This window comes from Parambassis ranga, chromosome 18, assembly GCF_900634625.1.
Source record: "Parambassis ranga chromosome 18, fParRan2.1, whole genome shotgun sequence".
Lineage (NCBI taxonomy): Eukaryota > Metazoa > Chordata > Actinopteri > Ambassidae > Parambassis > Parambassis ranga.
The window spans coordinates 4,473,403-4,494,312 of NC_041038.1; the positions used below are offsets into that span (position 1 = coordinate 4,473,403).

At 41.3% G+C, this 20,910-nt stretch overlaps 4 protein-coding genes across 7 annotated transcripts; 2 read left to right on the forward strand and 2 right to left on the reverse strand.

Moving 5' to 3' along the window:
• Window positions 1–2,710: 2,710 nt before the first annotated feature.
• Window positions 2,711–7,939, forward strand: LOC114450712 (uncharacterized). Of its 3 annotated transcripts, none has more exons than XM_028429028.1 (15): window positions 2,711–3,522; window positions 3,646–3,751; window positions 4,127–4,170; window positions 4,632–4,774; window positions 4,855–5,106; window positions 5,196–5,313; window positions 5,732–5,806; window positions 6,079–6,131; window positions 6,216–6,324; window positions 6,628–6,740; window positions 6,841–6,943; window positions 7,054–7,122; window positions 7,295–7,326; window positions 7,442–7,559; window positions 7,639–7,939. In XM_028429028.1, the coding sequence occupies exons 4-15, from the start codon at window positions 4,708–4,710 to the stop codon at window positions 7,715–7,717; spliced, it is 1,188 nt and encodes a 395-aa protein (XP_028284829.1). In that variant the 5' UTR covers window positions 2,711–3,522; window positions 3,646–3,751; window positions 4,127–4,170; window positions 4,632–4,707; the 3' UTR covers window positions 7,718–7,939. The 3 variants fall into 3 exon arrangements, 2 of the variants coding, with proteins under 2 accessions (XP_028284829.1, XP_028284828.1); XM_028429027.1 differs by having other exon boundaries at window positions 4,682–4,774; XR_003672133.1 differs by lacking the exon at window positions 7,639–7,939 and having other exon boundaries at window positions 4,127–4,774; window positions 7,236–7,326; window positions 7,442–7,556.
• A 948-nt stretch (window positions 7,940–8,887) lies between these two features.
• Window positions 8,888–10,907, reverse strand: cfap184 (cilia and flagella associated protein 184). Its single transcript, XM_028429026.1, has 3 exons — window positions 10,117–10,907; window positions 9,349–9,696; window positions 8,888–9,271 (listed from the first exon to the last, which is right to left on the reverse strand). The coding sequence occupies exons 1-3, from the start codon at window positions 10,813–10,815 to the stop codon at window positions 8,951–8,953; spliced, it is 1,368 nt and encodes a 455-aa protein (XP_028284827.1). The 5' UTR covers window positions 10,816–10,907; the 3' UTR covers window positions 8,888–8,950.
• A 155-nt stretch (window positions 10,908–11,062) lies between these two features.
• Window positions 11,063–15,902, forward strand: tada2b (transcriptional adaptor 2B). The gene is made up of 2 exons (XM_028429030.1): window positions 11,063–11,363; window positions 11,912–15,902. Exons 1-2 carry the CDS (start codon window positions 11,094–11,096, stop codon window positions 13,121–13,123), a joined length of 1,482 nt encoding a protein of 493 aa, XP_028284831.1. The 5' UTR covers window positions 11,063–11,093; the 3' UTR covers window positions 13,124–15,902.
• A 369-nt stretch (window positions 15,903–16,271) lies between these two features.
• On the reverse strand, window positions 16,272–19,099 carry grpel1 (GrpE-like 1, mitochondrial). 2 transcript variants are annotated; one of them, XM_028429032.1, is made up of 4 exons: window positions 18,963–19,099; window positions 17,927–18,074; window positions 17,486–17,567; window positions 16,272–17,277 (listed from the first exon to the last, which is right to left on the reverse strand). In XM_028429032.1, exons 1-4 carry the CDS (start codon window positions 19,028–19,030, stop codon window positions 16,931–16,933), a joined length of 645 nt encoding a protein of 214 aa, XP_028284833.1. In that variant the 5' UTR covers window positions 19,031–19,099; the 3' UTR covers window positions 16,272–16,930. The 2 variants fall into 2 exon arrangements, with proteins under 2 accessions (XP_028284833.1, XP_028284832.1); XM_028429031.1 differs by having other exon boundaries at window positions 17,486–17,594.
• Between the last annotated feature and the right edge of the window lie 1,811 nt (window positions 19,100–20,910).

Below are 20,910 nucleotides of genomic sequence, written 5' to 3' on the forward strand. Positions count from 1 at the left end.
GGGCAATCTGTCAACACTGGCTGTCGGCAGTCTTTCCGGTTCCGACCCCTGAACTCTTTACTTTCGGTTCTTCAGCACGGGCCACCACAGTCAGTCGTGTTTCGTCTGCCGAGCAGGAACGGTGGGAGAGAGCTGGTGAATGCTTCTACTGTGGTCAGGGGAGTCACTCTGTTAGGTTGTCCTCTCAAACGCTGTCGCTCGTCAGTAAGAGTGAGGAACGAGGAGCGTACGTAATGGATTCTTCAACTTTTTTCTTAGTAGATTCAGCGTTTATTGATGTTGAGCTTTGCAGGTTAACCATCGCTGAACTCGGGTAATAATCTGACAGAGGTCATAGTATTCTTTAGCCCTCTTAGACATATTTATTTGACACTAATCACATCTCTTTAATCATGGACGGATGAACTCTCATTTTATTCCTCTACTGTCTTTTTACTAACAAAATGGCGTGATGTACAAGATCAAAACAAACACTCCCTCACAGAATTGCGCCTCGCTGTGGTGCAAACGAAACATTGCATCCCAGCAAAACAGCAGCACAACCACACATCACACTGAGTACTCTAAATAGAGAAAGAGTACTAAAAAGAGTACTTGTACTCAGGATGCAGAATAAAACACATAAGATAAAATACAGACATGGATGTCTTCCACTATTTTAAACACCAAACTGCAAACTTGTTTAGTTTGTATTTAGTGACAGGCATGGTCATGGTGTCAGCAGCCATCTCTTCAGTAGTGCAATGTACCAGGTTCACTTTCCCCTTGTTTACCATGGACCTTTTAAAATGATATTTAATGTAAAATGTGTTTGCATCTTTGTCTGCTCACAGAGGTTTTAGCTAAGACAGCTGTTCCCTGGTTATCTTCATACACTACTGTTTGTATTTGTATTTGCTGTATATATATATTACACTCTTATATACTATATATTCTGCTTTACAGGTTGAGCTCCTGTAGGCTGTTTCTTTGTTTTCTGTAAAACTAAAGAACTGTTCTTGCTTAGGCTTATACAGTAACCTGTGGTCACCAGTATGCATCACTATAGGCTACCCAGAGCGCTGGTCCAGCAGCTCTCGCTGCCTGTCCTTGACACATTGTCTGGGCAAAACTTTTTTCTTGGTTGTGTCTGAGAACTATTGTGTGATTTGTTGGAATTTCCAGTGGGCGTGGCCAGTGTGGAGAAGCGGAAAAGCTTCTTACCTGTTGTTCACTTGTGTACCTGTTGACTTGTTGACTAGTTTGCCCATAATATGTATGAGTAGTACATTTAAATATATATTTTTTAATTCAACTGTGTTCATTAAACATTGTCCCAATTCACTTTATAATGATATGTTATGTTTCTTCTAATGGAGATCAATTTTTTTGATTTTTTGATTGAATTTTTTTAAGACAGATGTTAGGGCCTGATCCGTCAAAAAAAAAAATATAAACAGCGATTAAAAAAAGAGGCCCTCTAATAAACTCTTTGTTGCATATCGACCTACATACTGAATCCAAAAAGCTGTCTCTGTGTATTGGTCCCTTTACCAGCTGCTGTGTTCAAAGACCACATCTCTATCAACTACAGAGGAGTCACCATGAGGAGCGCTCACATCCTGCTGCTCTGCATCCTGGGAGCTGCCCTGCTGTCCACAGTGTTCTGCAACCGTAAGATGATATTTAATAAAAAAATATATAATATTATTCATAATTAGATGTTCATTCTCCACAGTATATTAACCACATATGTTTTTCTTTCGAAATCGGTCCTGATAAGTGCTGTTTCACTTACTATCCAACAAGGATTCCCCCAAAACATATCAGTTCATATTACATGACTGATGACCGTTGCATGAGGGCTGCAGCCGTGTAAGTCTAAGGAGCCTCTCAGTACTCTTAAATTTTTGTGTTTTCTGTCACTGTTTCCTCACAGAAGCTAACACAACCTTCTCTTCATTTAGCTTTGTTACCACGAGGTCTAGGCATGTCTGTGTGGATCCCAGCCAGGGCTGGGTTAAGGACGTCATGAGGATTCTGGATGAGAGCTCCTTCCAGCTGCCTGGTCCAGCTTCAGCTCCAGCTACTGTGTAACAGTATAATCATGGCTTTGATATTTACCTGGAATTCATATTGACCTGCTTATCCTCTGTGTAATGTTTTTATATGCTTTGTATTAGCACATTATCTTCATACAAATACAGTCATAATGTCCAAACGTTGCCTCCTCTTTATTTCTCACCTGTAATACACTATAATGATCTGCTAACAAACTTACAGCACATTACTGCCTCATACTCTTTGTGCTTAAGTGTGTGTGTGTTTGTGAAGTGAACACTGAGCTCTGGTTAAGTTTAAATGTGTTCACTTTCTATGTATGTGCTCCAGTGTGTGTTATGTTTGTGTGAAGTTAAATCACACATTCAGCTAAAAAAATACCACAGTGGTTTTGTGTTTAAGTGTAAATGGAACAAAATGGCACAGAAACACACCTGCTGACACACACACACATGAAGTTGCAGCAGACGGGAACATGCAGTGGACTGTCCAGGTCGGTGTGGCTCTCCTGAACGTGGCGTGGGTTGCCCTCTTTTTAACACCACATCCTTTCTCAGGTAGAAGAGCTGTTTTATCCAGACACAGACAGAAAGTTCATTCAGTGTGTGATGGTGCTGAAGTGCTGTGTGTGATTTATTTGCAGTGTTTGTGCAGAGGAGAAGCAGCTCTGAGGAGGAAACGCTGTTCGGAGAATTTTGCATTCAGCCTCCGTCTGAGTTAAAATGGAAATCTACTTCAGCCAACATCTCTGCTGTCGACACCAGTAGCACCCACACCACATTCGATGGTAAGATCAGCTCTTCTTCATGTCACGTCTTCATCATATAATGATAACAACTTTTGTTTTTGTTTGTTAACGTTTTTTTGTTTTTTAATTAATTTATTTTGGGGGACTGAGGTGTGAAGGCCGTCTGTAGAGTTTGGGTTTAAAGAATGGTCGCCAAAATTCAAACAACTTTCACTGTTATGCTAATGATACACAGTTGAATTTATCCATGAAGCCCAAAGAAACAGAGCTGTTAGTCAGACTACATTCTCTGTCTTGATGGCATTACTTTGGCCTCCAGTACGACTGTGAGGAACATCTGACATGTCGTTTATCCCTCATATTAAACAGGTCTCTGACCGCCTTCCACTTACAGACACTTCTGTAGGTAGAGCAGGCTGACTGGGTGAAACAAACATGAGCCACCGAGCAGTTCCCACCCCTCCTCTTCTTCCTCTCCCCTCGTCGCCCTTATCAGGCCGATCTATGATCTATTATTTTATGTCACTAACTGTGTTTTTAGTCTTCCTCATAGTTTTGTCCATGGTTCTCGCTTATGATTCTATATAAAGAAATACTGTGTAGCACACTTCTTCTCTAAGCTGTTTCTTTTGCTTTTTCATTGTTGGAGCCGCAACTTGTTGTTGCAGCTCCTGAGGTGACTTTAGCTGGCATGCAGACAACCAAACAGGAAGTAAACTATCCTAAATATGACAGTGAGTATGTGTTCCACCTGAATATGTCTCCACCTGAAAGTTTACTGCAGAGCATCTTTCACTATAAATGAACTTTCAGTGAATGTCATTAAAAATATATTTATTATATTGTATTTTCTTCAGGACGGCCCATGTGCAGCGTCAGATTTTTCAAAGGAACTATACCATGGAGCAAGATTAAAGAACTTCAAGTACTTTCAAAACCTCTGTGTCCTTTTGAAGCTATTGTGTAAGTAATATTAAGATCCTGTTCTGTACGAGCTATTTCTTTAAAACACAGCCATAGACCTACATGATCATATATATCAATGCAGTTTACACTAATGCTAATAACTATAATTTTAGCTTAAGCTAATGATTAGAGCTAAATATAATTAAAACAAGTGAATTAAAAAAAAACGTCACCCCTGTAGAGTTGGAACTAAAAAGGCTGTAAACTTGTTTATTCTGCTGTAAAGTTGGACATTTTAACAAGGCAGTCTGTAGGACAGCCAGCCCCTAGAGGCTCCAGGATGAACTGCTCCCTACATAAACCTAGAGCTTAGATCTCAGAGCTACTGTTTACAGCCAACACTCTAATGATGGTGATCTTTTCTCTCTGCAGGGTGGTGACAGTTCGTGATCAAATGGTCTGTGTGGATCCAAAAAGTATGTGGGTCAAGACACTTATGGCAAAGCACTCTCATTGAAGAAGACTCTCTTAAATGAGATTAAACAAGAAAAGCCAAATCACCACTTAATTTATTGAAATATATCTAAAAATATGATCAAATCTCTACTGTTGGATTACACTGTAGATGGCTTTAGAAAGCCTGCCATGTGTAGAATAGAATTAACTATTATATATACTATAAAGGACTATTAGTTGTTTCTGTGTTTATTGATATTGGCCAATTATGTGTATCATTTACCATAGTATGTACAGTAACTGGTAGTATGGTAACTTGTATCTGCAGCATAATGGCATGACTTCATAGGCAGCACCTCTCCAAAAGAAACAGAGTGCTCACCAGATCCATCAGATAAGAAGGGTGTTGCGTTCAAAGGAAATTGGACTTCCTCTTACTTTAAATCAGATACTATCCTGTCACATGTCTATATATGTTAAGGACTTTGGTGGAGTTGATCAGATTGTGACACACTCTGAATAAACACTCAGCTTGACAGAGACATCGATCCAGACCCATGATGCTCCTCTTCATTGTGGGCCAGCTGCTTTTAAGAGCTCTTCTGCTCCAATCAATTGAAGACAGTGAGTTCATGGCTGCCTATTTTTTCAGGCTACTTTTAGATCAACTGTATATTTTTACCCCTTGATAATCTTCTCCTCAGATGAAGAGTGGAAGACACACATGACGCAGAGGGCTGGTGGTTCTGAGCGTTTTGGGGAGTTCTGCCTGCATCTTCCTGATGACTCTCAGTGGACCAGCTCCAAACCTGACATTCCTATGACCACACAGCAGCTGACCCCACCAGAGGAACCCATAATGCGCCACATACCTTTTCAGTTGGCTTCAGGCCGTGAGCCCGAGTCGACAACTGAGTCTGACCTGATTGAGGAGATACAAGTCATCACCACTGATGGTGAGCCCTTTTTCTAAAAAAAAATATAATACATACTAATCATAATGTACTTTACACTATAATAATATATTTTTATTATTTATTTTGAGGAATACACAGTGGTTGTAAGTGCAACAAGGAAAATATGAAAAAGCCGACTGACACCTCCAGGATCCAGAGCTTAACAAAGAGATACCCCACTGACACGTGTAGCTCTACTGAATACATGTAAGCATGTGTATGTCATAAATTTATTGTGTAGGCTAGTGTGGGGATTAGCATACTTGGGGTTAGCATCAAGTTGACTTGTATTGACATGTAAAGAGAGTCAACCATAAGGGCAAATAGGCCAGTATAGGCTGGAGTTTCTTGGTCCAATGTCAATTAGCATGTGTTTCCAATTAGTTCACACTGATAATATGCAGTGCACCATGGAAACCTTAAGGGTGACAAGAGTGTTAAATATTAAACACCTTGAATGGTCTCACACACACACATACACACTTTTTCTTTTTTGTTTTCTCCTTGTGGTGAGGTTCAGTCTACATAATTATGTTTAGTAGCTATGCTGATAATCTTAAATTAAATACAACACAATGACCTGATGAGGTAACTGAACTATTGAAGTCCTATTCTTGTTTTTTAGTGAGACTCTAGCTGATGGCAGGGAGGTCTGTGTGAAACTGTTCAGCTTCTTAGAATGGTTTCGTATGTTTTTGAGGTAAGTGCACAGCTCTGAAAGCTATGAGCTGATGTAAGACCGCTGTCAAGTGATAATGATCTAGATTTCCCTCTTATGTGAGCCATTTCCTTACTAAGAAGATTATTTGCTTAATGATAGTGTACATTTCCTGTGACTTTAACATAAGAGCTCATAATCTTAACCTGCATGGCTCCACATGTAGATTTGAAATAACGCAATTGTTTAATAACACTGCTAATAATTTATCGACCTAATTTCATTGAGTAGATATGGGGTGTTTTGTTTTACAGTCCTATGCCAGCAAGCGACAGAAGTGGCGCTGAATTAGTTTTAACTTCGCCTTGTGAGTTGAGTCAAGTAACACAATAACCAAAGAAATGTGCGGAATTTTGCAAATGAAAGATGATTAACTCTTGTGATATCACAGCACTTTGCAACTTCTGCGGCCAGTTCACTGCATTGGATGACGTTGACCTAATAGATGTTAAATCCTTAGAGGTGGAGAAGCCATCAGATCATTGTCCTGACCTCGTTCGGTAAGTTTTTGTGGGGGACTCAAACCTCAGATACTTGAATGAAGTCCATTACAATGTGTGTACCCCCACCGTACCTCCTGTTTCAGTCCCATAATCAGATGACGTTGGGCAATACGTCCACGTTTTGTTAGCATAAATGTAACCATGTGTTGTATCTGGCAGATGTACTGTTGATTTTTGTAAGGATGCGTTGGCAAACATGTGGTTTAGGTCCAAAGAGACGTCCTACAAAGGGTTACCGGTAAATGGTATGGCAGAGGTTTTGTCAGATAAAGACTTGCATTTCTGTTTGTTGGCTTGCAGGATGAACATGAAGAATGGTGCGGTTTTGTGTTCGGATTTGAGCGATTTGGAGATAGTGGTGAAGAATCTGGAAGTCTTCCTGCAGCGTACAGACGCCAGCCCTCCAAAAAACAGTTTGTCACATAATTCTAGTAACAAAGACAAATCATTGCAGCTCTACACTGCTGTCAGATCCACATTTTTGTAATACATGGCTTTTATCTCCCCCTCCAGAGATGAGTAGATGCCACTGCCGTAAGAAACGTCCCAAATCCTTCACATTCACAAAGCTAAAAATCTACATCCCCAGTGAAGTGTGTCTCCCAGCTCAGTTTGTGTAAGTGTGTGAGAGAAAATGAGTCAAGTCATCATAGCAAGTACTTTAAAAAAGCTGAAACTGAAAAAAGGTAAAAGCGGAACAGTGTGTACTGATGTTTTGTTTTCCAGTGAGGCAGTGATGGATGAGGAGGAGGTGTGCATGACTGTACCCGACCTCTTAGAATTACTTGAATATCTGTAAGTTAAGTTCTACATTTTTTTTCATATTAAATGTACATGTTGACTCACAACATTTACAAAAAGTCACAGTCACTAACACAGGAAGCCATTTATCATCATTAAACCTGCAGCTAGGCAGGTCTGTGATTAAAACTAATACACTATTCCATTCGTACGGTGTATATTCAAGGGACCCAGGTTCCCAGGCGGTGCTTGATTACGGTGAGTTTTACATTTCTCTCTTAACATACATACTCTATATGCTATATGACCAAAAACAAATGGACACCATGAGCATTATGGCTAACAGGGGGTTTTCTCCTTTCTCTGCCTGTAGAAGCTACAATTACATTTGTAAGCTGCATAGGCTGCATACCCAGAGATCTCAGTGATTTAAAAGATGCCCGATCCCTTACGATCAATAAACCCCATCCTAGCTGTCTAGTCGTCCTCCTGTAAGTCTCTGAATGGATTTTCACTTTCTCACTCAGCTGGTGGAATTTTGCATGTATGAACATTTCTTTTATTTCACAGTTTCACTTTGGCAGATAACACAATAGCCTGTGTGGACTCGAACCATCCATCATATTCAGATCTGCTGAAGAGTCTTTAAGTCCACTGAGGGAGAAGCCTGAAATCTGATCCATGCCTCCAATTCTCCTGATAGCTCTTAAAAACCGTTTTTGTGTTCATTTAAACATGACAACTTGGACCTTTTGACAGAGATAGTATCATTTCTTCTGTTTCAAAGCTAAGCTAGCTTCTTATGCTAAAGTAGGCTAATTATTTACTGTTTCTGGCATAGATGTGAGTAATAAACCTTTTTTGAATTCTTCTCTTTGACTCTATCTAGTATTTTATGTTAAAAATTACAATCGCATACTAATATTTGCCATTTTTATGTAATGTTTTAGAGATTGTGCTCTGTGTGGTATATATATTTTAATTGTGGCACAATTTAAAAAAATTAGCAATGTCATAGCCCTGTAGCCACACTTTTTATGCTAAGCTACATCCTGTATGTAGATCTAAGTGTAAGAAATTGTCAAATCAATCAATCAAAGGGCCAATTTTTTTCATAAATAATACTATAAATTGTAAATCACTGGCACAGTATCTACCCTTAAAAAATATGGTCCTGTTACATTTTCATTATTGTAAGAATCTTTTGCTGTCATTTACTGGTTACTCCTCTGTCCTCTCTGTGTGTGTCCATGTCTACTTTGTGAGACTGGTTTTCTTCTGTAAAAATATCTTTACATCATCTGTGCTTCTCTGCACTGTGTGTGTGTTTCAACATACAACCAGCACACAGTGCAGAGAAGCACAGATGACGTAAAGATATTTTTACAGAAGAAAACCATTAGAGTTAAAGTAGCAAATCCCAGAGTTTTAAAAGTCGGGCAAGACCTGTGCTTTTTAAGAGCAATTGACGATGAAATATGTCGGCTGGCAGCACCGCGGTAACATCTGAATGCGCCATAGTGTTTCTGTGTGCTTTACCGTACATTTCAGCATAGTCGCGCAGCATTTTTGAAGTGTACACAGCGTGACCGTGTCTCTCCAAAAAGTAGATGGGATTACGCAGTACAGCAGTGTGGAAGAGACAAGGAGGGTTGGGAAGACGTTACCGTGCTCAACAGCTGACTTTTGCTGCCTTTGTTTAATATTGTGTGCACGGTCCGTATTTTGCCCAGGTCTGCTTTAAAGGGTCAATAGTTACATTTTGCTATTGTGTGTAGAGAACATGCAACAAAACGTTACACTACAATTTGACCCAGATTTTTATTACAGGGCTTATAAGACTAGATGTTTCAGTATCGATTTTTACACAACATTTGAACCTTTATTTAGTTGTCTTCAGCTTCTTCTTCTTCCATCTGCCAGCCTCAGCTTGCCGGAGCTTCAGATTCTTCAGTTGTTCTTCCAGATGGTCCGAGGCATCCACGGTGTCCTCAAAATCCCTCAGCAGGACCCTGTTCCCCAGCAGTCCGCGACGCTCCTTCAGCGTCTGGTTGGTCCTCTGTAGCTTGTTGCGTGCCTGCTTGGTCCGGGTCAGGAGGTCCCTCTTCTTGCCCAACGTGTCCTCTAACTCAGCCAGCTGCTGTTGTTTGTCCCGGACGTCATCCTGGCTCCAGTGCAACTTCTCCTTAACGTTGGACAAGAGCTGCCACAGGAACAGACACATGACTGGTTAATTAAAATACAGCAGTGGAACCACTGACAGTGGAGCCATCAACCTACCTCCAAGTTGCGGGTGATCATCTTCAGCAGCTTTGATGATTCCTCGTATTGCTTTTCAGCTTCTTTTTGTCTCTCCTGAATTTTGGTCTGCACCTCTTCAATCTCCCTCTGCAGGGCCTCGTTGTCGTATTGAGCCTGTCCACGGAGCTCCGTCTGCAGCTTGCTAATCCTGATCCGCACTCTGCTGTTGTACAGGCGCCGGCTGGTCAGCTCGTCCTGGTGAAGTTGCTCTATTGCCAGGGCTGACTCCACTTTGGCCTGAGCAACTTGTTTACTCATGCTTTGGGTTAGAGTTTTCATGACTACATCCTTTTTTTGGGCGACCAATGCTTGCCATTCTTTTTCTGCCTAAGGTCAAAGAAGACAACATAAAACATAATAAATATTCAAAAATATTCACTTTAAATTAAATTAATTTAAACAGCCATGTCTATGAAAGTAAGCGCTGACTGTTGTGTGTTTGCTTCTCTGACACTGACAGCAGCTTTTCAGTATGTGTGTTGCATCCACACACACTAAAGGCAGTGTGTATGGATCCATTGTACATCACTAACCAGAGAGGAAAGGGATTATTTAACAGCTTTTATGAATGCCCTTTAAAATGTGGATTTTTTTTATTACTAAACAAGCAAAATATGCAGAAATGATGAAGCAGAAAGTTCACATCTTTCACTCTTTAGTGATTCACAGGACACTTCTCAGTTGGGTTGTGGTAATTGTAGTGTGGAGGAGTGTAACTAAAAGGTAGGATGTGACAGCACCACCCACCTTGTCCAGTATCTCCTCGGACTGTAACCTCAGCTGCTCTATCTGCTCCTGGTATATGACTGACTGAATGTTAATCTGATGTTTCAGCTCTGCCACAGCAGCCATGTGTTTGTCAAAGTCCTTTTGTAGCTCCACCATAGGTCTGTTACTATTTTCCACACCTCTGTTTTGCTTCTTGTGGAAGTACTCCAGCAGCTTAGCCTGCATCTGCCTGCTGTGTTGGATGGCTTTATCTCTCTCCTCGCACAGCTCCTGAAGGAGCTGCAGGTGCTCTTCATACTTGTTGTTGTCATCAGCCTCTTCTTCTTCTTCTTCTTCTTCTTCTTCTTCCTCCTCCTCTTGTGCATAACTAGTAGTCTCCCTCTCCGGGGTGTCAAGGTGCAGTTTAGAAGGCCTTTCATCATTACTGCTGTTAAGCTCAAATACAACCTCTTCTCCTTGTGGCAGTGGCTGTTCACCTACTTCATTCACCCTGATGTCTTCACTGGCACTGCTTTTGACCTGTGACTCGCATGCTGCTTCTTCTTCTGTGACTTTTCCACTCTCACTGTGTTCCTCATCATGTGATGTAGCCAGTTCAGCTGAGGCTTCTTCTTCTGTTTTATTCCCAATTATAACAGTTGAAATATCCACCTCTGACGCCTCATCCTCTTTGACAGTGTCCACTTCATTTTCCTCGTGCTTTGGCTCTTGGTCCATTTTTAATTTGTTTAAACAACAGAAAGAACAGAAAGAAAGAAGAAAGAAAGAAGTATTCTTCAATTTCTCGATCGCTAACGGACTTCTGCACTTCTGTAGTCAATGAAATTCGTTTTGTTTCGGTTGCCCTGGAAACTATGCTCAACAGCCAATCACAGACGCTGTGGCCAATTCTCATGAATATTAACAAGCAGGATGTGGGTAGCTAGCGTTGCGAGGCTCACAGTGCGCAGGCGCGAGGTTCTGCCTCCAACAACAAGAAGCAGGAGCCAGGCAAGATGGCCGACCTAGGGAAGAAGTACTGCGTTAACTGCCTAGCAGATGTTACAAACCTGCGGCTTCGCTGCACCGACTGTCCCGATATCGAACTGTGCCCGGAGTGCTTCTCGGCGGGTGCAGAAATCGGTAACCACCGGAGATGGCACGGCTACCAGCAGGTCGACGGCGGTCGGTTCTCTCTCTGGGGTCCCGAGGCAGAGGGAGGATGGACCAGCAGGGAAGAGCAGTCGCTACTCGATGCTATCGAGCAATATGGATTTGGAAACTGGGTACATCACTTCTTAAGTTACTTAAATAATAAAAGAATACATCATTTAAACTCAGTATAAGTGTAGAGAGTCAAAGTTTGCGGTAATGTTTCAGTAACGTTAGAAATAGTTTTATATTTGCATTACGTAGAAGTTAGACGTGATAGCGCTACGTTAAATTGAAGTAATTTGAAATATAAAGAAATTACGTAGTAAACAAATAGCATTGAGTGCTCAGGACGTATATAGTAAAGCAAAGTTAATTTCTATAAATGGTAATGCACTTAATTATTTACTTTATACTCAGCTAACATTGCAAAATGTGTTGTACAGTTAGTTACGGTAGGTTAGGTTATCTAAATTGTTGAACCGGCACCTCATTATATTAATGTAACCTATGAAGATATTTCTGGAGGATTTCTTTAATGTAAAATCATATAAAATAAATAGATAAAATAAAAAATTCTGATTTCTTGTTAAATTTCCCAGACCTCAGGTTAATGTGTTCAGTTATCTGCGGCTTAGATGGTTTGTGCACATGGACTAACTTCCTGTCTGTGTTCTTTCAGGAGGACATGGCTGCTCATGTAGGACCATCCCGGACTCCTCAGGAAGTCATGGAACATTATGTCACCATGTACATCCATGGGAACCTGGGTAAAGCCTGCATCCCTGACAATATTCCAAACCGGGTCACTGACCACACTTGTCCAAGTGGGGGCCCCCTGTCACCCAGCCTCACCACCCCACTGCCCCCTCTGGACATCAGCCTGGCTGAGCAGCAGCAGCTGGGCTACATGCCTCTTCGCGACGACTATGAGATTGAGTACGACCAGGACGCAGAGAAGCTCATCAGTGGGCTGTCGGTCAACTACGACGATGAGGATGTGGAAATCGAGATGAAGCGTGCCCATGTGGACATGTATGTACGCAAGCTCAGAGAACGCCAGCGGCGTAAGAACATCGCTCGAGATTACAACCTGGTTCCAGCATTCCTGGGTCGAGACAAGAAAGACAAGGAAAAGGAGAAACCGGGAATTCTGGGAGTTGTAGGTGCTGTTGTTGGTGTGGGTGGGGCAGGAGCTGGCAGTGGTGCGATTGGATCAGGTTCCATGACAACAGTGGGAGCAGGACCTGTTCCAAGTACACCCAAAAGAAAGATCACCAAGGAAGAGAAGGAGCAGCGGGTGAGGCTGCGCGGATTCTGTCAGTTCATGGCCCATCGGGAGTTTGAAGATTTTTTTGAGAACATGCACAAAGAGCGAGTGCTGAGAGCCAAAGTGCGCGAGCTGCAACGCTACCGCCGCAATGGCATCACGCGTCTTGAAGAGTCAGCTGAGTATGAAGCTGCACGCCACAAACGGGAAAAGCGAAAGGAGAACAAAAGCGTGGTCACCTCCAAACGGGGGAGTTCTGCAGGGGGCGGGCTTGGCTCTGGGATGGGCCTGGGAGGTGGAGCTGGAGGGGGAGGAGGCATCACTGGAGGGTTGGGGGTCGGAGGTGGCATCAAAGAGGAGAGCAAAGATGGTGAATTTGCTGCCATTGAGAATCTGACTGGCTTCGAGCTGCTGTCGGACAGGGAGAAGGTGCTGTGTAACTCTCTTAACCTCAGCCCAGCACGCTACCTGACTGTCAAAACAATCATCATCAAAGATCACCTGCAGAAAAGGCAAGGCATCCCAGCCAAGAGCCGGCTGCCCAGCTACCTGGACAAAGTCCTCAAGAAGCGCATTCTCACCTTCCTCACAGAGAGTGGCTGGATTTCCCGGGACACCTCTTAGCGACCATTCTTGGTCAGGAAGATAGGAGTTGTTTTAGTTATGGAATGCCTGTGAGGACTGCAGAGAGGAAACCCTACAGGAAAAAAGTATATTTTCATACCTGGGCTAGGAACAAAACTAAGCCTTTATTTTTGCATTTGGAAAGGGACGGGGTGCAAAAACAGCTCTGAGTATTCAGTATGTTCTGTCTATAATGTTTCTACATGATGATAACTACAGTGCTAAGTTAGAGAAATGTTTTAGTCTTATTCACTGATGTCAAAATAGTTGTATAAATCCAACCAGCAACACAAATCTGTTGTTCCATCAGTTAAATCCAAGCTTCCATCTGTCATGTAAACTACCTTCTATTTGTTGGTGGGCAGCTGACAGCAAAAAGTAAGCAAGCTACATCTAGCTTAAAGAGGCAGTTCACGCCAAAATCATATATTCTATTATACTATTTTTTGGATTTATGGATTTTACTAATCCATAAATCAAGCGATTTAGACATATTGGCCATCACGTTGGATGTAAGCGTTAATGGCACACTCCCTGTTGTAGCTCTGCCTATCATTGTGGGTATATGTATAGTGATATGGGTTACTACCCAGAAATAGACCCTCTATGAATAATCTGGTGATTTCCTTGAATAACTGGGTCATGATTTTTCCTAAATTAATTTTTTTAACTGTGCATTTATTGCACTTGTACCAGACCTGTGTGCCATTTATCTCTAAAACTCTAATCCAGATAGCTAAATAGCACTGCAGCCCACAGAAACAACAAAAAAAATTCATTTTGGAAGTGAATTGTGCCTTGATTGTGGGCTGAAACAGAGGTGGACATATTAATCAGGAATAGGACAGTAGATTGGTAATAGAGGGAGTGTCTGTGGAGAGAATGCCAAAGAACCCACTAAAAGATTTTGAGGTTTATCCACCAGAGGGCGATGACGTTTATTTTTGTACCTGTAACACTCCATACATACTGTGGCGTGATAACCACAATTCAAAGTATTTGCTAAAAGAATTTATGCAAATTCTGTCCCATGTCCTGCAGACAGTGCTGAGATTAAGCAGTGGAGCTCACTCTGCTGGACACACTGTTATATGACACCATTTCTGGTTTGCTCAAACCACATGTTAACTATCCTCACCCCCGGCAGCCTGTCATTTTGTTTTTTTAACCTCACTGTGTCTTGAAGGCAGAGCCATAACACGGCTGAGCTGAGCGGTAGCCATCGTGCCATTAAAATGTAAATGAGAGTATTGAATCAGCCGTTATGCTGCAACAGCAGCAGAAGTTAAGTGAGGGGAATGAGTGTGTGGATGTTACCTCTGGATCTGTAGCTGATAGGAGATAAGCATTTTTTGGTGACACAATTCATGTCAAGGCATTAGTGAAAGCAAGCTTTACTTTGTTTTCTGTGTATTATAGCATCTGGGGGATTTGGGGTTGTGCACTGAGATTGTGGATCAGTGGTGGAGGTGCTAATGTGGAGGCTGCTAATGTTTCGGTATCATTCTTATCCTCATTGTATTGTTGTGTCATCGCCTGATTGTGATCAACATATCCCATGGAAAGACCAGACAGACATATGATGGCTTGTCAATGAGTCCCTGAAGAAGAAACACAAGCTGCTAAAGATTTTTAAAGTTAGCAAATAGCAGTTAGCACATTGTTTTGTGGGTTAAATATGCACAAAAAAGGGTGATTTCACTAATACCAAAAAACAAACTCATCATTGCACCTAAAAAATGCTACAGCTGCCAGTATTTCCTCATAGGAATCTGATTGGTCTGCAACAATTGATGGAGCGGACCAATCAGAATCTCGGAGCAATGCAGGATAGAAATGTGCATCATCCTGCTACCAAAAACAATGACTACAGTTACCAAACGTAGCAGCAGAAAATAGTCCCCAACAAATGCACTTTTTCCTCCTGTTAGAATATTAAAAATCTAAAATTTAATGATCAATATCTAAAAGGAAAAAAAACTCTGAGCCTCCCAATAAATTAAAATAACATGAATAGAATCTCATTAACCCATTATTGTTTTAACTCATGTCTTCCATGGGAACCTTTGGGATTGGTCCATGGCATCTAAGCTTTTATTTTCTTGGAATTTGTCAACAATAAGAAACATTCTTCTGAAATTTTCCATGATTTAATTTTAGTGCTACATCAGTTAGAGGACCACCTACGGACACTGTGTAGAAAACACTGTAATCAAGTGCTTTATCATCTCTCTAGCATTGAAACTGGGTCCACTCCAGTATGTCTGGTAGTTAGGCTGTGAACCCACAGCTAACATGCTCTGAATGGATTTCGAAGTGTTCATCAGCTTTTGGGGGTTTCTTAATAATAACTGCTGATTGAGCAGGTATGTTGAATGATGACTTCTTTTTCATTTTGACTGTGGCATTGTTCTGCATGTGCAACCAAATGTTCCAAGTTGATCAAAATGGTGAGTTCCGGTGTCAACGTCTCAGTAAAAAACAAAAAAAATGTTTTCTTTTGTTTCTAGTCGAGTATTTTTGTAAGGGGGATTTTTTTTGTTTACTTTATGTCACCTAGTGTAAATAATTTTGTAAGATAAATTGAAAAAATAAGTCTAATTACTGACCTGTGAAATGTACAGTATTTTGCGTCATGGAAATTTTTATAGCTTTTGTAATAAAAACAAAAAGAAGTTTTTGGATTTTCTACAGGCTGTGGTCAGTGATGGCATGCTGTGGAGCTGTCTGTGAATACTGTTGAGCTGTGTCGCTGTTCTGTTACTTTGTTCTTGCACATGACGAGATGAATTAAAAGTGCAAACACTTTATAATTCAAAATAATCCTGTTTCCTCTTCCTCTGATCCTTATCGTCCAACTCAACCCTGAAATGTCACAAAAAGGACTCTTTGTTGCTCAGGCTGTCTGAACAGCTACACCAGAGTGGCATGTTAATAAGGTCACAATGCTTTCTCTTACCACACTTTTAGATTAAAATATTAACATGACAGTGCCAAAATCTGAGACAAATACACCTTAGCCTTGCATTTCCTACCTGAGATGATATATTTTGTAGTATTCTGCTATGCCTATTAAACAGTTTTACTAATAATGTAACGTTACAGATTAAAATATTAAACTAAAGGCAATCAACAAATTAAACCAACATGATTTCAAAACTGATGGGTTTATTCTGATGCAGTGACATTTTGGACTTCACCCATAATTCTTCTACAGATTAACAGACAGCTGTTACATCACTGATACTGAGACGTTGCAGCATGCTTGCCTGATGTAATTACATCCATGAACCAAACAGGTGTTTACCCGTTTACCTCTGCACAAAGTCAAACTTTTCTGTTTATCACATAGTCTAGTATTGTTTCTTGTTTTACTCACAGAATCAATTTCAGGCTTGCAAAACAAGATAACATATATTATTCTTATTATTAGGGCTGTAAGCAGAGGTCTGGAATGATACCAGCAGGTCAGTAGGAGCACTGCTGACTGTGTGAATGCATTTTATGTCATCTCTAGTCCCTGAAAAGTTTGGGTGTTTTATTAATAATCTCGGATAATAACTGACGTGACAAACTTAAATTTTACCAAGAAGACTGTCCCGTGCCAAACCAAGTGTATCTGTTAAAAACTGTTGGATGTTGTCCAGATACAAAGTTGGGCTCCCATCTCTTTGAGGCACCTTAGGGTGGGGTTAGTGCGAGGACAGGCTTGTGGGAAAAAGGTGTCAGGGTGCCCTCACCAGTCTGTTCTGCCTTAGGTCTTCCATCGCCATGGCAACATTACTAATCCCACTTCTATCATCAGTTCTAGGGGGCTTTGGCGACGCCCACTAGCGCCGGCCTGAGGGTGCGACCATGTAACTTGTAGCCCACTTTGGTTACTAGGGCAACAGTGCCAGGCTCCTTGCCCTCCACAGGAGCGTGGAAGAGGGCCTCATGCTCGTAGGGGTCAAACTTCTGGCCGTCGGGGTTGAGCCTAACAAGGCCGTGCTTGGTGAACACCTTCTGGATCTGGACTTCGGTCATCACCAGGCCATCATACAGGTTCTTCAGATGAGGGTTCTGACTCGTTACCTCCTCTTTGGGTACACTCTCTGTGGCCTTCTCCAAGATGTCAGCCACCTCCAGCAGGTCCTTACAGAAGCCCTGGATTCCTATGAGGGAAAGACAATGATCAGTATTCAGCATTTAACCTTTGACCAAACTAGTAATAAGTAAAGAGAGGGCTAAACAGGAAACATAACAGCAGACAGTAGTGGATACAACAACCACTTTAAACCATGGTATTTTATAACATCTAGTGGTCACATGCAACTGCATAATGAGCATGTTCAAAATTTAAAATAAGAAGTCTTTACATACCATATATTTTAGCATCCTCTATCATCTTCTGACTCCTCGTCCTGAGGTTCTCCGTGTCCGCTAAAGCCCTCTTATACTTTTCCTGGACACCGAAGACAGCAACACGTGGCTTAAAAAACACAAAACTATGCATTTTGTTTAATGAAACTTACTATAAATTTACCCATCATTGGTATTAACTTTTATTTGATATTACTATTTTTTCTTTTAACAAGTGCCGCCATACTGACAACTTGTAAACATTCACCCTCTGTTTGGACATGGTCAAAGTCTGTCCCTCTCACCAATGAGAGTAATGAATTTGTAACAAGCAGCTACACAACCAAGACAATTTGGGCCTACATAGCATCAGACTGCAGAACAGTAATACCTCCGAGTGTTATTTTACAATGATCGAAGCAGCTGGACCATTATACTGAAGTGAACGCTGTGCTGACTTACTGTCATGTCCTTGAGCTGCTCCTCCAGCTGGGTCTTCTCCTCCATCAAGATTTTCTCTGCTGCATTCTGTTCGATCTTCTCGGCCTCCTCTTCTGAGCCGTGGCCATTCTTCTGCTGAGTGGCTGTGCACAACAGCCGCGGAGACGCTCTGTGTCGACAGACATAGTACAGCAGGAAGTCACTAAAACGGTTACATTATGAAAGGTTTGATGGATGTTGGTGCTTGAATTAATACATCCATCTATAGCACTACATTGTTTTATTTGTTCTCCAGAAGGGTACTTTAATTCTTTGTGCAGACATGCTAATCGATGGAATCAGACAGCTTAATTAACACTACTGCCAAACTACACATAAGAATGTTATGCAACCACCCTACATGTAATTTAATGGTGTCTATAGTACCGTTGGGAACAATGCCTTTCACCATGTGTCATCAGCTCTTGCTAGCCAATAGAGTAGCGTCAAGACATGACGTCAACCTCAATGCAGAAATTTCTCAATTAAAAGCTGTAGTCAGACCACGTAAAGGCTTTCTGTGCGGAAAGCTTAAATTAGGTGAATAATGAATGGAGTTTGGTGTGAAGCAAGTAAAGACACACTAAAGGAACCACCATGTAGCAAATAAGTAATAACAGCCTCAGACTCTCGTATCATTGTCAGCTACATTATAACATAGGAAACAGCCTATGTAACAGCTGGATTATTAGCTTAGCATTAACAGCATCCCTCCCCATACATTCAAGTTATGTCATCATTCCGCTGTGTCTTCGAATGACATGCTAACAGTGTCACACACGTCGCTAAAACTTATATAAGAGCAAGTCCATCTCCGGCATGTACACATACGTGTCTACATGGCTAGTTTAAATGAGAATATTATTTAAGATAAAGGTCAACTGTGAGTTAGAGTAGGTTACAAAAGCTAACGTTGTTAGCCGGCTACTGTCGTGAGATGACAGAAGCTTACAACCCGACTAAAGCAAGACCCGTCTCTCTGAAAAACACACATTTCATTATATGAAGTACTGATTACCTTATTAACCCAGGTGAAGCTACCAGCGAGTAGCTCTGTCTTACTGCTCGTACACACCAGCTCGCCATTTTCCAAATAACGCACCTAACCGCAGGTTAAAAAACCTCCTTGTAGCACACGCTGACAGGGCGCACAATGATGATGTGAACAGCGAGCCAATCAAAGATGCGAACATTAGACACCTCCTATAGTCGACCAATCATATTTATTGCAGCGCTTGACGGCACATCAAGTTTGGTTGCGTTTGAGTTTAAAGGTGAAAGCCGCACATGTGACCAAGGACAGTTAAAAAAATGAATTAAAACAAAGGAGAAGGTCATTTTAAGGCTTTGTAATTCAAGTCAAACTGTTCAGTAGGGAGTCTCTGTGATGTTTCATGTAAAAGATAAAATGACATGTATTTAAAGGGAACTTTTACCAAACTTTTAGGTTGCATCTACAGTTCAAATGTAAGTTTGATCTCCTGCTCCTGCTGTCATACTTGCTTGTTGACACAGTCTGTGTGGTGCTGAGGTGGTGGTGTGGATTCACAGCTGCTATGTAAATGCAAACCATAAAAACACAAGTAGTGGAGCTCTGGATTTTGTATTTCTCCTATCACTTATCATGATAATATCATTAAGGATCTCTATGATCCTGACAGGGCTTGGCCTATCAGATGTCTACTGCTGAATTAAATGCAACACCAAATCATGAGAAGGAGGCTGCAACTAATTTGCACACGTATCATATGTGGTTAGGTTGCCCTAACGCTGCACTATTTTCTACAGGTGAATGAAGACAGCGTGGTGACACCGTGTAGGTCTGAATGGAATCTATCAAAGGCGTTTCTGGTGGTTTAATGGAACTGAGGTAAGTACACACCTCGTAGTAGAAGAGTGAATATTAAAGCACATAGAACAATATTGCAGTTATTATGTCACTGGATGTAAACAGTCACTGTGTGCAAAGGTACAGTCCATTGTTACAGACTCACGTCAGCTGTTGAGGAGTCTGATGGCAGAATTGAAGGAAAGAGTCCTGAGTCTGGTGGTCCTGCACACTTCACACTCCAAGGAGAGTGAACAGACCTTGTTAGGGGTGGGTGGGTGTGGTCGTTGATCATGGTGGCAGCTCTCCTGTGGACTCTGCGCTAGTGGATGCTTTTATTCCGATGCTCAATATCAGTGGCGTAGGAAGCATTAAAACTGTGGGTGGGTGGTGAAAAAAAGTATATTAGTATATTATAAAATAATTGCAATTTCCTGTGGATTTTAACAGGTTGTTAAACACCTATTTTACCTACAGAAGTAAACACTTTATCACTATTTCAGAGACAGATTCAACAAAAACTAATTTATTTTTTTAAAAAACGGTGAGATACAGAAACTAACCTGTTTAATCCCAAATTTTTACCAGCAAAATAACTGCATGAATCTCATTGCTTAGACCTTCCTAACAGATAACATGTATATATTGTTGAATTTCATGTTGGTTATCTTGGTGAAAATTGAGGTTTTATGCTCGGCAACAATGTTGCCGGTGGGAAACTGCATAGTCTAAATTTACACAAATGATAGTATTTGACCAATTTACACATATATAAATTGAAATAATATATAATACACTGCTCAAAAAATAAAGGGAACACTTAAAGAACACAATGTAAAGTCAATCACACTTCTGTGAAATCAGCCTGTCCAGTGAGGAAGCAACACTGATTGTGAATCAATTTCAGCTGCTGTTGTGCAAATGGAACAGACAACAGGTGGAAATGAGAGGCAACTATCAAGACAGCTCCTATAAAGCTGGGCATACACTGTGCATTTTTTGGTCCGATTTTGACACGAATTTTGAGTCATACGATTTTTTTGGGTCGGGCCGAATTTCAGCTTTGTCGTGCGTCTTTAATCAGACAGTGTACTGGAGGTCACGAGAGGCGATTAACGTCGCACGAACGGCGATCGGC